The sequence below is a fragment of the Kogia breviceps genome, chromosome 11 (genome assembly GCF_026419965.1).
Source record: "Kogia breviceps isolate mKogBre1 chromosome 11, mKogBre1 haplotype 1, whole genome shotgun sequence".
Classification (NCBI taxonomy): Eukaryota; Metazoa; Chordata; class Mammalia; order Artiodactyla; family Physeteridae; genus Kogia; species Kogia breviceps.
This window is the reverse complement of record NC_081320.1, coordinates 10,208,537-10,224,030: the sequence shown is the minus strand read 5'-3', so window position 1 is coordinate 10,224,030 and position 15,494 is coordinate 10,208,537. Positions and strand designations below refer to the sequence as shown.

The following is a 15,494-nucleotide window of genomic DNA, read 5'->3' as shown; positions in this document are numbered from 1 at the left end:
TTGAAACTTGGACAATTGCCAAGCGCTATCACAGACTTGCTACTTTAATTCTGAAAATTTAAAGCTGTTTCAATTTGGAAAACCTAATCTGTTTAACAGTCAAGGGTCTTTCATAAAGTCAATATTGACCTTTCTTAGTGTATTTGCCACTTTGATTGCATAAATAGAAGCTAATCTTCTAGGACTAAAACGTGTTAGCACCTGTTCAGTGAAGCAGTATCTGATAAAATGTAATCTAGTGTAATAGTTGGCTCTATATTGTATTAGTATCACTTGGTAGATGCATGCTCTGTATTTCTGCCCTATCTAGTTTGTCTCGCCATAGATAGATTTCTTTTTTTAATTAAAGGGAGTGATAGTAAGTGTTGCCAGGTTGCTTTCTGGTGTAAACACTCTGAGTCAGTTCAGTCCACTGAACGCTGACTAAATAAGGCAAGTTACACTGAAAGACACTGAAATCTCCACCCTCCACAAGCGTTTCAGCCTTTTATCCTCCATGGCCTTGGCATCGGCTTCTCCTCGAACAGGGTGTGCGCACTGCCACCCGTAACTTCCCGTGGTCTGGTCATCCTCCCACGGTGGACCTGCTGCTCTCTGGACTCCTTCCTCTTGAAGGATTGTATGGATTAGATGTATACGGTTGAGATGCTCACATATAATGGTAGAATTTTTTTAAGTGATTTTTTTTCCCCATTTTTTTTAAACATAGTACATCTTACCACGGAATACTATTTTGAAATTATAATGAAAGTCAGTGTAAAAAGAAATCCTGGACTTTATAACCATATAAAATCATATGTGTATGTATAATGTCCATCTCTACTTTTCTGTATATTTCAGAAAATGTGGTAGCAGAACAGTACACCCACGTGACTTTGGATTCTTGTGAAAGAAACAAGATGGAACCCTTGAAAGAGAGAAAGTTCAGGTATTGTGTGGGTGCATGTGGTCCTGTCTCTCTCCCTTTTCATTCTCGCTTGCTTTTTAAGCTGTAATGGAATACCTCATTCCAGCCCTTCTTTAAGGGCTGCCAGAGTTTTTATCAACTCAGAGCTTTAGGTTAGAAGGTGCTCTCTGTACATGTAAATACAGTGACACTTGGTACATCAGGGCAGTGAGAGAAGCAGCTGGGGTAGCAGAGAATCCCTGGGGAAACTTCCTGTGACTGACTTCCACTGATTTGGGGAGCAGATGCTCTTGCCAGCCAAAGACCGTGACATATAAAGACTATTGCAGAACTGAGCAAACACCTAATTGCTTCTGTATACCCATTATAATTGAGAAAATTAATAACTTTCTTTTTTTTCTTTCTTCTTTTTGGCTGTGTTGGGTCTTCGTTGCTGCACGCGGGCTTTCTCTAGTTGTGATGAGCAGGGGCTACTCTTCGCTGTGGTGCGCGGGCTTCTCATCGCGGCGGCTTCTCTTGTCGCAGAGCACAGGCTCTAGGTGCGTGGGCTTCAGCAGTTGGAGCACGCGGGCTCCAGTAGTTGCAGCACGTGGGCTCAGTAGTTGTGATGCGCGGGCTCGAGGGCAAGGGGGCTTCAGTAGTTGTGGCGCACGGCCTTAGTTGCTCCGCAGCATGTGAGATCTTCCCAGACCAGGGATCAAACGTGTGTCCCCTGCATTGGCAGGCAGATTCTTAACCACTGCGCCACCAGGGAAGTCCTAATAACTTTCTTTTAAGAGGAGGAAGATAGGATGTTTAAGCCTCTTAGGTTCTGATGCAAAATGCAGACTTAACCATACATACACTAATGCTTTGCAGAAGTAAAATTCTGCCATATTTGAATAGTCTGGTGAATGTCATAGACACTAAAAGTAGCTACAGTCTTTTGAGTATTTATCATATTCCTGCACAGCACTTAACACTTTTCATGTACTGCACCCTTTAACTAACCCTTATAATAACTTTAGTTGTAGGAACTATTCTTTTCCAGCATTATAGATGAGGAAACCAGATCCAGAGGGCTAAATAAAGGACCTGAAGCCGTACGGCTTCTACTTTGCAGCCCTGGGATTTATCTGATTTCAGAATCCTCTCTCTCACCACTCTGCTGTACTGCTTCTTATTATCAAAAACCTCTTCTTGAACTAAGACCCCAGTAAATAAATGATTGGATTAAAGGACCCGAGCAGAACTTAGAAAAGAAAAATTAATGAGTAAACATGTAGAAAAGGGTTAACTCACTAGAAATAAAATTAATGCAAATTAAATAGGTCTTGCCTTTTAATTTAAAATTTTACTCAGTGGGCATAGTCTATTACTGCCCACCAGGAATCTTCCCTTGTGCAGCTAAACTTTTGACTCATAAGACTACCATAAACCACACTTGGCATAGGATTAATTTAGATGTATATAGGACACAAATCACTGTTGCCAGCAGGGTAATACTGTCCAAGAAACTATTGTCTTTGACTGCATGTGACAGTTAAGCTGCAAGGAAACAAGACTCATGTGGGGAGACACCCAGGGACAGAGGCTTCCTTAGCTTCAAAACCTTATTCCCAGGGAGTCAGTGGCTCTTGCAACACTCCATAGATTTAGTTTCCAGAGTCCCCCGCCAGGGACAGGCCCATTACGAGTATCATTACACCTGAAACTTGAATCTATAGATTCCCAGCACATGTTCATAATTCTCCCAGTCTAGATACAGCTATTTTTTATCATAAGCATTGATGACAGTGATACCTTACCTTTTCAGTTTTCAGTGGAGAAGGGGAAGAACTAGAAGGTTAACCAAAATTCACATTTTTGTGGAGAAGGGAAAAGGATTTTATTCATCGTTTATGCACCCACAGTAATTTGGGCACTCATGTTGCTAGTAGCAATGTACATGGGTTTGGAAACACATCTGTTTTGTTGTAATATAAAATATTGGAGATATGTTCAATATCTAAGAACAAGGGAATTGTTACAGTTCATCACACATCCACTGGATTAAATGGTGTACAGCATTAAAATCCACAGTAGAACTGTGGAGAAACCCAGCAGACACCACCTTTCCCAAATAATCAGGCTAACGTCAGCTGTGATGACACATGGTGATGTCATGGGAGGAGAAGGGCACGTCACCTCTGTGATAGTCTCCGCAAACCAATACTCACAGTCTAGCCAGGAGGAAAACAAGAGAAAGCCAAATTGAGGGACAGTCTACAAAATAGCTGGCCAGTATTCCTCAAAACCGACAAGGTCTTAGGAAACTAGGAAAGACTAAGAAAGTGTCACAAAGGAGAAGAGAGTAAGGAGGCTCACAACTAATGCAGCATGGTGTCCACGATTGGATCCTGGAGCAAACACCGGGCCTTGTGGAAAACCTGGCGAAATCCAAACGAGGTCTGGAGGTTAGTCAATAGTAATATGACAAAGGTTGGTTTATTGGTTTTGACAAGAGAGGCACTTTAATGTGAGGTGGTAACACTAGAGGAAATTGGTGAGGAGCATATGGGAATTCTCTTTTATCTCTGTGACATTTCTTTAAATCTAAATTCCAAAATTAGTTTATTTTTTTAAAAATTCATGGTAGGAAGAATGCCTGTGTCAAGAAATAGAAAATGCAACGTGAAGTTGCATGAATTCATTTGTATAAAAATATATACTCGTGCATCTGTTTGTAGATATGTGGATCTAAAGGTGCGGAGAGAATATGTGTGTGGAGACGTATGTACAGTCCAAACTTGTTATTTGCATTGGTTCTTTTCTATAAAATCACTGCAAACACTGAATTAGCAAATACTGACCCATTGCTTCTAGGGGAAGTATACAGTTAGGATCCTACAGGCCTCTGGTCACAGCACTTTGTTTAAAGACACTTATTTAGGGCTTCCCTGGTGGCTCAGTGGTTAAGAATCTGCCTGCCAATGCAGGGGACACAGGTTCGTGCCCCGGTCTGGGAAGATCCCACAAGCCGCGGAGCGGCTGGGCCCGTGAGCCATGGCCGCTGAGCCTGTGCGTCGGAGCCTGTGCTCTGCAGCGGGAGAGGCCACAACAGTGAGAGGCCCACGTACCACAAAAAAAAAAAAAAAAAAAGAATATCCAATGTGTCACCTCACCTATTTAACATATTACCACGTTTTTTATTTTATTTCTATTCATATTGTACAAGCTGTGTATCTGCATATTTTGTTTGTATGAAGAAAATGCTTTAATAAACTCTTTGTGAAGCAGTTTTGAAATCTCATTCCTAGAATGAAAAGGAAACTGTTTTGTGGGATTTTTATGTGTTCAAACCCAGTAAAGCTTGTAATCATGTGTGTGTATCTTGTCCCTTTAACGCATCCAGTCCGATTGAAGAGAAAAGCCCAGAACCAGCGTTCCCCACAGATGTCTCTTCGGCATCCTTGCTCTGTCTGAGCCAACCTGCTGCAGCCGTGCCGACCAGCAAGGCGGAGCGGGGCCTCAAGGCCTGTAAACTCACAGACCCTGACTTTGCCCCTGCAGAGGATCCAGCAGATGCCAATGCCAGGTTCCAGGCAGAACCAATGCAGACCAGCTTGCTTGGGAATATCGACGCTCCAGGTGTGAAAAGATGCTCATTCTTAATGGTTCCCTGAATAAGGACAATAACCTGTTAAAAGCTGTTCCATGAGAGAAGCTCAAAGAGCAGAGCCTTGAATGCCGTTGAGTAGAACGCAAGTTCAGACACACTTGCATGCTGTTACCACTGTGCGTACACAGTAACATACTTGAAGGACTAATGAACTTGTTTTAATTTTAAAAGGTATCAAAATAACTCCTGTTGGAAAAGAGAACTGGAATTGGAGGGCCCATGATGCCAGGCGTTTAATCTAATACTGTTATCCCCATTTTACAGAAAAGTAAACAGGCTCGGGGTGAAAGGACTCCACCCCCACCCCAAGGTTACACAGAAACAGTCTTAACAGTGGACAAGAGCACAGACTCTGGAGATAGACCGGCTAGACTCTAATCCTAGCTTCCCCTCTTAGGCTGTCTTGTGATCTTGGCCAAGATTATTTCAATTCTCTGTGGCCCTGTTTTCTATAAAGTGGGGGGGTTGGCAGTACCTACTTTAGGGTCTTACCCTTAGGACCAAGTGAGTTACTAAACATCGAGGGCTCAGAAAAGTGTCCTGCATCTGCTTAGCACTAGTAAATATCAGTCATGTTGGATTAGTCTTTGATAACTGCCATTAATAGAATTTTTTATAGCATTCTAAATTGGGCAGAAACTTTTTTCTTCCCTTTAGAAACGGTTTCTCTTTGTGTCTTTGTGGACCCAAAGTATATCTCATGCAGACAAATTGCACGTAGGTAGTATGTGTTAAAAGGCAGCGTGTTTTATAAATAGAAGTGGAAAGCAATTTAAAAAATACATATATGATCGTGTTAGAAGTAACTAATCTCCAAGTTTACCTTTAAGACATGCACCCATGGGCTTCCCTGGTGGCACAGTGGTTGAGAGTCCTCCTGCCGATGCAGGGGACGCGGGTTCGAGCCCCGGTCCAGGAAGATCCCACATGCCGCGGAGCGGCTGGGCCCGTGAGCCATGGCCGCTGGGCCTGCGCGTCCGGAGCCTGTGCTCCTCAATGGGAGAGGCCACAACAGTGAGAGGTTCGCGTACCGGGGGAAAAAAAAAAAAAAAGACATGTACCCATAATTTTGTTAAAGGCAAAATCTAGAATAGATGCCCTTGTTGTTAATTTCCTTTGTCCCAACTGAATATTGATTTAAATTTGTAGATCTAAAATGACAGATCATGAACTGCAGAAGTACCCATTTTGACTTTTGAAAATGGTGCTTTATTATTTTAATCAATGCTCTTTAAAGATAAGGTTTTTAAAGCTTATTTAATGAATGTCTCCACTTGCCTTGCCTATGATTTATTTGGTAAAAGTCTTGGATACTGAATTCCTTTTCTTTTTTGTTCCTGTTCCTTTAAGACTTCACTGTTGAGAATCCCTGGGATGATGAGTTGATTGTCAAACTTTTATCCGGGCTTTCTAAACCCGTGAGTTCCTATCCAAATACTTATGAATGGCAATGTAAACTTCCAGCCATCAAGCCCAAGACTGAATTTCAACTGGGTAAGAACCATATGGGTAATAAAACTTTAAACTCTTTTTTTCTCTGTGGGAAGTTGATGTTTATTCCTCCTGGCACCACCCTCACCCCTACCCCTCCATCCCCTCTCCCACTTCCAGTAAGAAGTTTTATCTGTAGTATTAAGATGAGAACGTTTTGTTAAGCCATGACTGTAGGATTTTGATTGCTGTTGGGACTGTGACTTATAAAGGGCAATTTGGCAATATCTATCAAAATTTAAAATGCATATACTTTTAGACCCAGGCATCCACTTTTAAGAATTTCCTGCAGGTACACCTGGATATAGTCAAAGTGAGGTGTGTGTAAAAGCAACAGATTGGAAACAACATAGTCATCTAAGGGGACTGCTTAAATAAATTATGGGGCATCTCTACAGTAAACTACAGCTCACTCTGTGCAGCTAGGGAATGATCTCCAAAACACGCTGCTAAGTGAAAGGGCAGACTAGTGTTATATGCTGCTTTTTATTTCTTAAAAAGGGGCAAGATAATATATATTCATATTGGATAGTATTTCCAGAGAACACTTGAAGGGTACTCAAAACTAATAAAAATGGTTAATTGTTAGTGGGAGGGGAAACAGGGTAGATGTGGATAACAATGGGAGCAAGACTTCTCATAATGTACTTTCCGCACGCACGTGCACGCACACACACACACACGCACACACACAGATTCCCCTATTATTAACATCTTGCATCGGTGTGGCACATTTGTTAAAGTTCACAGTTTACATTAGGACTCATTCTTTGTGTTGTACATTCTGTGGGGTTTGACAGATGTGTAATGACATGCATCTGTCATTACAGTATCATACAGAACAGTTTCAGTGCCCTAAACCCCTGTGCTTCATCTATGCATCCCTTCCTCCCTCTACCTGAAACCCTAGCAACCACTGATCTCTTACTGCCCTCTCCACCTAGTTGTAATCATTACAGTATATAGACTTTTCAGATTGGCTTCTTTGGCTTAGCAATATGCATTTAAGTTTCCTCCATGTCTTTTCATGACTTGATAGCTCTTTCTCTTTCATCTCTGAGGAGTATTCCATTGTGGGAAGGTACTATAGTTTATTTATCCATTCACCTACTGAAGGATATCTTGGTTGCTTCCAAGTTTGGGCAATGATGAGTAAAGCTGCTGTAAACATTCCTGTACAGTTTTTGTGTGGACGTAAGTTTTCAGTTCATTTGGGTGAGTGCTAAGGAGTGCGATTGCTGGACCACATAGTTAAGGCTGTGTTTACTTTTGTAAGGAACTGCCGAACTGTCTTCCAGCGGGGGTCGTACTGTTTTGAATTCCCACAGCAGTGAATGAGAATTCTGTGGCTCCACATTCTGGTCAGCATGTGGTATTGTCAGTGTTTGGGGTTTTAGCCATTCTAGTAGATGATCAGTGGTATTTCACTATTGTCTTTAATTTGCAATTCTTTAATTATGTATGATGTTGAACATTTTTTCATACGTTTATTTGCCATCCGAACATCTTCTTTCCTGAGATATATGTTCGTTCGTTTGCCCATTTTTCAATCAGGTTGTTAGTTTTCTAATTAAGAGTTCATTGTATATTTTGGCTATTCGGTGGTCCTTTATCAGTTGTTTTACAAAGATTTTCCCCCAGCCTCTGGCTTGTCTTTTCATTCTGTTAGCTGTGTTTTTTGTGGAGTAGAAGTTTTCAATTTTAATGAAGTCCAGTTTATCACTCTTTTTCTTTCACGGATCATGCTTTTGGTGTTGTATCCAAGAGGTCATCAGCAAACCCAAGGTCACCTAGATATTCTTCTATGTTATCTGCTAGGAATTTTGTAGTTTCGTGTTATATATTCAGATCTGTGAAACTTTTTGTTTTTTTTTTACGGTACGTGGGCCTCTCCTGTTGTGGCCTCTCCCGTTGCGGAGCACAGGCTCCAGATGCGCAGGCTCAGCGGCCATGGCTCACAGGCCCAGCCGCTCTGCGGCATGTGGGATCTTCCCGGACCGGGGCACGAACCCGTGTCCCCTGCATCAGCAGGCTGACTGTCAACCACTGCGCCACCAGGGAAGCCCCTATGAACCATTTTGAATTAACTTCTGTCAAACGTATAAGATCTGTGTCTAGATTCATTTTGCATGTTGATGTTCGGTTGTTCCATCACCATTTATTGAAAAGACTATCTTTCCTGCATTGAATAGCCTTTACTCTTTTGTCAGTGATCAATTGACTATATTTGTTAGGGTCTATTGCTGGGCTCTCTGCTCTGTTTCATTAATCTATTTGCTTATTCACCAATACCACACTGTCCTCATTTTGGTAGCTTTTATAGTAAGTCTTGATGTTGGGTAGTGTCGGTCCTCCAATTTGTTCTCCTTCAATACTGTGTTGGCTATCTGATTCTTTTGCCTTTCCATATAAACTTTAGAATTAGTTTGTCATTATCCACAAAATGACTTGGTGGGATTTTGCTAGGTATTGCATTGAATCTGTAGATCAAGTTTGGAAGAACTTCACAATGCTGTGTCTTCCTATCTGTGTATATAGAATATCTCTCCATATATTTAGATTTTTTAATTTGTTTCATCAGAGTTTTGTAGTTTTCCTCATGTAGACCTTGTACATATTTTGTTACATTTATACTTAAATATTTCATTGGGGAGGGGGGTTGCTAATGTAAATTGTATTGTGTTTTTAATTTCAAATTCCATTTATTCATTTTTGGTACATGTGGCATAGAACTGTTCATAGTATTCCTTTATTATCCTTTTAATGTCCATAGGATCTGTAGTGATGCCCCCTCTTTCATTTCTGATATTAGTAATATGTGTCCTCCCTAATTTTTCTTAGTTAGCCTGTCAGAAGGCTATCAATTTCATTGATATTTTCAAAGAAACAACTTTTTTTTCCCACAGAACCAACTTTTGTTTTCATTGATTTCCTCTATTGATTTTCAGTTTTAAATTTTGTTGATTTCTACTCTGATTCTTATTTTTTATTTTCTTCTGCTTACTTTGGATTTAATTTGCTCTTCTTTTTCCAGTTTTCTAAGGTGGAAACTAAGATTATTGATTTTAGATCTTCTTTTCTAACATATGCATTCAATGCTATAAATTTCTAATACTGCATTTTCCACATCTCACAATTTCAATAAATTATGTTTTCAAAGTGTGTTATTTAATCTCCAAGTTTTGGGGGACTTTCCACCTATCCTTCTGTTATTGATTACCAGCTTAATTCCATGGTGATCTGAGTGCATACTTTGTATGATTTCTTACCTTTTTTTTTTTTAATTTGGTGAAGTTGTGTTTTATGGCCTAGAATGTGGTCTCTCTTGGTGACTGTTCCACGTAAGCTTGAAAAGAATGTATATTCCACTGTTGTTAAATTAAGTATTTCATGAATGTCTATTAGATCCAGTTGATTGGTGGTGGTGCTGTTCGGTTCAACCATGCACTTAAGGATTTTCTGCCTGTTGGATCTGTCAGTTGTTGATAGAGGGATGTAGAAATCTCCAACTGTAATAGTGAATTGATTTATTCTCCTTGCAAGTCTGTCAATTTTTGCATATTTTGATGCTCTGTTCTTAGGCTCACACACATTAAGGATTGTTATGTCTTGGAGAACTGAGCCCTATATCATTATGTAATGCCTTTCTTTATCCTTGATAACTTTCCTTACTTTTAAGTCTGTTCTGTGTAAAATTACTATAGCTACACCAGCTTTCTGTTGATTAATGTTAGCATGACATATCTTTCTCCATGCCTTTACTTTTATTTTTTCCATGTCTTTATATTTAGGGTGTATTTCTTGTAGACAACATAGAGTTGGGTCTTGTATTTTTATCTATTGTGATATAGTTTGATTAATATCTACTATATTTGTTACTGTTTTCTATTTATTGCCCTTGTTCTTCATTTCCTTTTTTGTCTTTCACTCTCTTTCTGCCTTCTCTGGTTTTAATTATTTATGTGATTCTATTTTCTCTCTTCTCTTAGCATATCAATTATACTTCTTTCTTTACTTTTTTTAGTGGTTGCCCTAGAGTTTGCAGTGTACATTTACAAGTAATCCATGTCCACCTTCCAATTACACTATACTGCTTCACAAATAACACAAGTCCCTTATAACAGAATGTCACCAATTCTTCCCTCCTCCCCCTCATGGCATTACTCTCATTCATTTCACTTACCCACAGGCTGTGCTTACTGAACACATTGTTGCTATTGTTATTTTGAACAACTATCTGTTAGATCAATTAGGAATAAAAAATAAATAAATAAAAGATTTTATTTTGGGCTTCCCTGGTGGCGCAGTGGTTGAGAATCCGCCTGCTGATGCAGGAGACACGGGTTCGTGCCCCGGTCCGGGAAGGTCCCACATGCCGCGGAGCAACTAAGCCCGTGAGCCATGGCCGCTAGGCCTGCGCGCCCGGAGCCTGTGCTCCGCAACGGGAGAGGCCACAACAGTGAGAGGCCCGCAAAAAAAAAAAAAAAGATTTTATTTTATCTTCATTTATTCCTTTTCCTATACTTTTCTGATCTGAGTTTCTGACCTGCATCATCTTCCTTCCCTCTGAAGAACTTCTTTTTTTCTCTTTTAACTTTTTTTAACTTTTATTATTAATTAATTTTTATTAAAGTATATTAATTTTTATTGAAGTATAATTGCTTTACAATGTTGTGTTAGTTTCTGCTGTACAGCAAAGTGAATCAACTATACGTATACATATTGGGCTGGCCAAAAAGTTCATTTGGGTTTTTCTGTACGATGTTACGGAATGAATGAACTTTTGGGCCAACCCAATATATCCCCTCTCTTTTGGATTTCCTTCCCATTTAGGTCACCACAGAGCATTGAGTAGAATTCCCTGTGCTATATGTTAGGTTCTCATTAGTTATCTATTTTATGCAGAGTATCAATAGTGTATATATGTCAATCCCAATCTCCCAATTCATCCCACCCCCCAGAACTTCTTTTAACATTTCTTGCAAGGCAGGTTTACTGGTGACAGATTGCCTTAATTTTTGTTTTTCTAATGAAGTCTTTATTTCTTCTTCACTTTTGAAAGGGAAGGATTCTTGGTTTGTGGTTTTTTGGCTTTTTTTCTTCTTTCTTTCAACACTTACTCCACTCTCTTCTTGCTTGTATGGTTTCTGAAGAGAAGTCAGTGTGATTCTTATGCTTGCTCCTCTATAGGTAAGGTGGTTTTATTCTTCTGGTTTCTTTTAATATTTTCTCCTTGTCTGATTTTCTGCAGTTTGAACATGACATGCCTAGCTGTAGCTTTTTGGTATTCTTCCTGCTTGGCATTCTCTGAAATTCCTGGATCTGTGATTTAGTTTCTGTCATTGATTTTGGAAATTTCTCAGCCATTATTACCCCAGCTGTGTCTTCTGTTCTCTTTTTCTTCTTCACCCTAGTGTCCCATTACACATTTGTTACCCCTCTTGGAGTTGTCCCATAGTTCTTAAACATTCTATCTTTTTCATTTTATTTTTCTCTTTGCATTTCAGTGTTGGAAGTTTCTGTTGGCGTATTTGTCAAGCTCACAGTTTCTTTTTCCAGACACATACAGCCTATTGATGAGCCCCTCAAAGATATTCTTCATTTTGTCACAGTCCTTTTTTATTTCTAGTATTTCCTTTTGATTCTTTCTCGGAGTTTGTATTTCTCTTCTTACATTACTCATGTATTCTTGCATGTCGTTTACCTTTTTCACTACAGCTCTTAGCATATTAATCATAATTTTTTTTATTCCTGGTCTTATCATTCCAAAAGCTTTTCTATATCTGTATCTGGTTCTGAAACTTGCTCTGTCTTTTCAAGCTGTGTTTTTTGTCTTTTATTATGCCTTGTAATTTTTGTTAGAAGCCAGTCCTGATATCCTGCTGAAAGCAACTGAGATAAATAGCCCTTTAGTGTAAGGTTTATGCTTATCTGGCTTGGGCTTAGGCTGTGTTTACTATTTTCTGTGGCTGTAGGTATCAAAGGCTGAAATTCCCCTTGTGTGTCCTTATTTGTCTCCCCTGTTGTCTTTGGGCTTCCCTAGAGACTTGTTCTTAAATAAGGTCTAAGACATCAGTTCTTTCTGTGGTGACTCCTCTCCCCACCCCGCCTTCGGTACTGGCTTCAGTGGTAGTTTCTGATTCTGTGCTCTGCTATTCTCTGTATTCACCTGTCTGTCTCCTCAGTTTGGGGGGTAGCAGTTTTCCCTGTGAGCTCAGTTCTCTAACAGATCTAAGAGTCGTTGATTTTCAGTTTGTTCAGCTTTTTCTTACTGTGAGGGTAGACTGACAACTTCCAAACTCCTTACATGCCAGCGAGAAACCAGAAAGCTACTCTTTTATATTTGATTTTAAACACATGAATTCTTTTTTTAAAAAATTAAAAATCTCTGGGCTTCCCTGGTGGCGCAGTGGTTGAGAGTCCGCCTGCCGATGCAGGGGACACGGGTTCGTGCCCCGGTCCGGGAGGATCCCACGTGCCGCGGAGCGGCTGGGCCCGTGAGCCATGGCCGCTGAGCCTGTGCGTCCGGAGCCTATGCTCCGCAACGGGAGAGGCCACGACAGTGAGAGGCCCGCGTAACGCAAAAAAAAAAAAAAAAAAAAAAATTAAAAATCTGTTACAACTTTACCTCTGTCATCTTTCTACCAAAACCAATAACCCCAGTGTAACTGAAAAATATCAAGACAAATCCAGCTGAGGGGCATTCTACAACTTACCAGAACAGTGCTTCTTGGAACTGTAATGGTCATCAGAACAAAAAGTTAGAAACTGTCGCAGCCTAGCAGAGTCTGAGGAGACTTGATGAATGTGTCCTAGAACATTAGGGGAAAACTAGTGAAATCTGAATAATAAAGTGTGGAGTTTAGTTAACAGTAACATACCAGTTTTGGTTCTTGTTTGTTACCAGTGTAACTTGGTTATGTAAAAGTTAGCAGTAGGGGAAACAGGATGCAGGACATACAGAAACTACTGTCTTCTCAACTTTTCTATAAATCAAAAACTGTTCTAAGACAGAAAGTTTACTGCAATAAAAATTTTTTAATTATCTGTTAGGAATATCGGTACAACTATACTCTGCCCGTTTTATTCTGATGTAAAACACTTGCATTTTTCAAAGGCATGTTAGAGCTTTGTTTAGCACTTTGTAGAGGATGTCCACTTGTTCTCTCTGTCATCACAGAAGTCTTGCCAAGTAGGCAGCACACGTACTCCCACTTTAAATATGACAGCACTGGTAAAGAGAGGATGGCTGCCCGAGGCCCTGCTGCTCAGTGGCAGGCCTGGGTCCTCCATCACTTCGTCATAAAGGGGGTATTTTGTGGCAGGTATTTGTTTAACTTTCATGTAAGACTGGAAAAACACTTCCTAAGGGAGCTATATCCATTTTTATTTATTAAAGCAATTCAAGCACCAAGAAGAATTTACAAATACTTCTTTTTTTTTTTTTTTTTTTTTTTTTTTTTTTTTTTTTTTTCTGTACACGGGCCTCTCACCGCTGCGGCCTCTCCCATTGCGGAGCACAGGCTCGGGACGCGCAGGCTCAGCGGCCATGGCTCACGGGCCCAGCCGCTCCGTGGCATGTGGGATCCTCCCAGACCGGGGCACGAACTCGTGTCCCCTGCATCAGCAGGCGGACTCCCAACCACTGCGCCACCAGGGAAGCCCCAAATACTTCATTTTGATAGCCTTTAATGTTTTGAGCCTTTTTTTCATTTTGACTTATCTATCTCCTCAGGTTCTTTGCTGGTCTATGTTGATCATCTTCTTGGAGAAGGGGCTTTTGCCCACGTCTATGAAGTTACCCACGGACATGTGAACGATAGCAAAAATAAGCAGAAATTTGTTTTGAAGGTAAATGATCTGTACAATATAGGAAATGAATTTTAGGGCTAGAGTTTGCCAGTCTCCTTTTTAAAAAAAAAAAAAAAAAAAAAAAAGATAGTGGTGGTTTCACTTAGGTCTGTTGTCAGCACTTAAGAAACAAAACTATCCCACAAGGATTCAGAATTGCCTCGCCACTAAAATTACCTTGCAGCAGTTCCCATGCTGCAGCAACAATTCATAGCTTGTCATCACTTTCTACCCCACGTCCTATATTTGGATAAAGTGGCTTTCTTGCTATCATTTTCCAGAATGTGAGCTGGATATGAATGTCACATACCTGATTTGCAGGTCCAGAAGCCCGCCAACCCCTGGGAATTCTACATCGGGACCCAGCTGATGGAGAGACTAAAGCCAAGCATGCGACACATGTTTATCAAATTCTATTCTGCCCACCTGTTCCAGAATGGCAGTGTGTTAGTAGGAGACCTCTACAGCTATGGGACATTACTAGTAAGTGTATTGCTTTTATGACAAACAGGAACTGAAGTACATTTTTGGCTTATGCCTTGCACATACCTTTTGCACTTGGAGCTTTTATTGGAGCGATGGGTGGGGGCAAAGCTCTTGACTTGAAATTTCATTAATCCTGTGCAACCAACTCAGGACTCCACTTTCCATTGTTTCTAGAATGCCATTAACCTCTACAAAAATACCCCTGAAAAAGTGATGCCTCAAGCTCTAGTCCTCGCTTTTGCTATCAGAGTGCTGTGCATGATTGAACAAGTCCATGGCTGCGAAATCATCCATGGAGACATCAAGCCAGACAATTTCATACTCGGAAACAGGCAAGTTGCCCTTTTAACAGGTCCTTCTCTTACCGTTTCCCCAGCAGGCTTTTATTATCTGTGCTCACGCAGCCTGGCCCTTGTTTGTGTTTAATATAGATTTTTGGAACAGGACAGTGAAGATGATGATTCATCTGCTGGCTTGGCACTCATCGACCTGGGTCAGAGTATAGACATGAAACTTTTTCCAAAAGGAACCGCATTTACGGCAAAGTGTGAAACATCTGGTTTCCAGTGTATTGAGATGCTCAGTAACAAGCCCTGGAACTACCAGGTAGAGAACTAGCATGAGAGATTTGAAAACATTTCCCTGTATGACACTCACTATAATTTCAAAATGAATTTGGGCATCTAGATAGTTTGAGCTGATCTAGTCTTCTCCTAGCCCTGGATTCAGACGACGCTCCAGGGTTGTTTCCAGTTGTGGACACGTCACACCTCGGGAGGTTTGGAGCACGGTTCGAAGACCACAGCCAATCCTGGGGGGAGGAGCTGGGAGGACTTGCAAGCAGCTTAGCGTTGTGTTTCCCTCTGTGTGACAAAACGAAGGACGCGGTAGCTCAGGAAGAGCAGAGCTTCCCAAGACGCTGCCTAGGGAGGTGGCGGGTGATCTGCCATCCGTGGAAGCCTCCAGCAAAGGCTAGACGGGCATTCATAGGACGTGTCAGCGTGGGGTTAACGCACACTTCCAGAATTCTTTCAAAGTGAAATCCTGTGACTATTTATTTCCTGGGATTTATCATATTTGCTGTATAACTTAGACATGGGAATATACTCAAGTGTAAAA

At 40.7% G+C, this 15,494-nt stretch overlaps 1 protein-coding gene across 2 annotated transcripts in view; it reads left to right on the top strand.

Moving 5' to 3' along the window:
- The window catches only part of BUB1 (BUB1 mitotic checkpoint serine/threonine kinase), a 41,528-nt gene that overhangs the window by 24,015 nt on the left and 2,019 nt on the right, over nucleotides 1-15,494 (top strand). For both annotated transcript variants that reach the window (XM_067006889.1, XM_059079049.2), the window contains exons 17-23: nucleotides 841-928; nucleotides 4,281-4,516; nucleotides 5,898-6,041; nucleotides 13,774-13,889; nucleotides 14,211-14,372; nucleotides 14,550-14,707; nucleotides 14,807-14,981. In XM_067006889.1, the coding sequence (XP_066862990.1) occupies nucleotides 841-928; nucleotides 4,281-4,516; nucleotides 5,898-6,041; nucleotides 13,774-13,889; nucleotides 14,211-14,372; nucleotides 14,550-14,707; nucleotides 14,807-14,981 (1,079 nt within the window). The remainder of the gene's footprint in view (nucleotides 1-840; nucleotides 929-4,280; nucleotides 4,517-5,897; nucleotides 6,042-13,773; nucleotides 13,890-14,210; nucleotides 14,373-14,549; nucleotides 14,708-14,806; nucleotides 14,982-15,494) is intronic.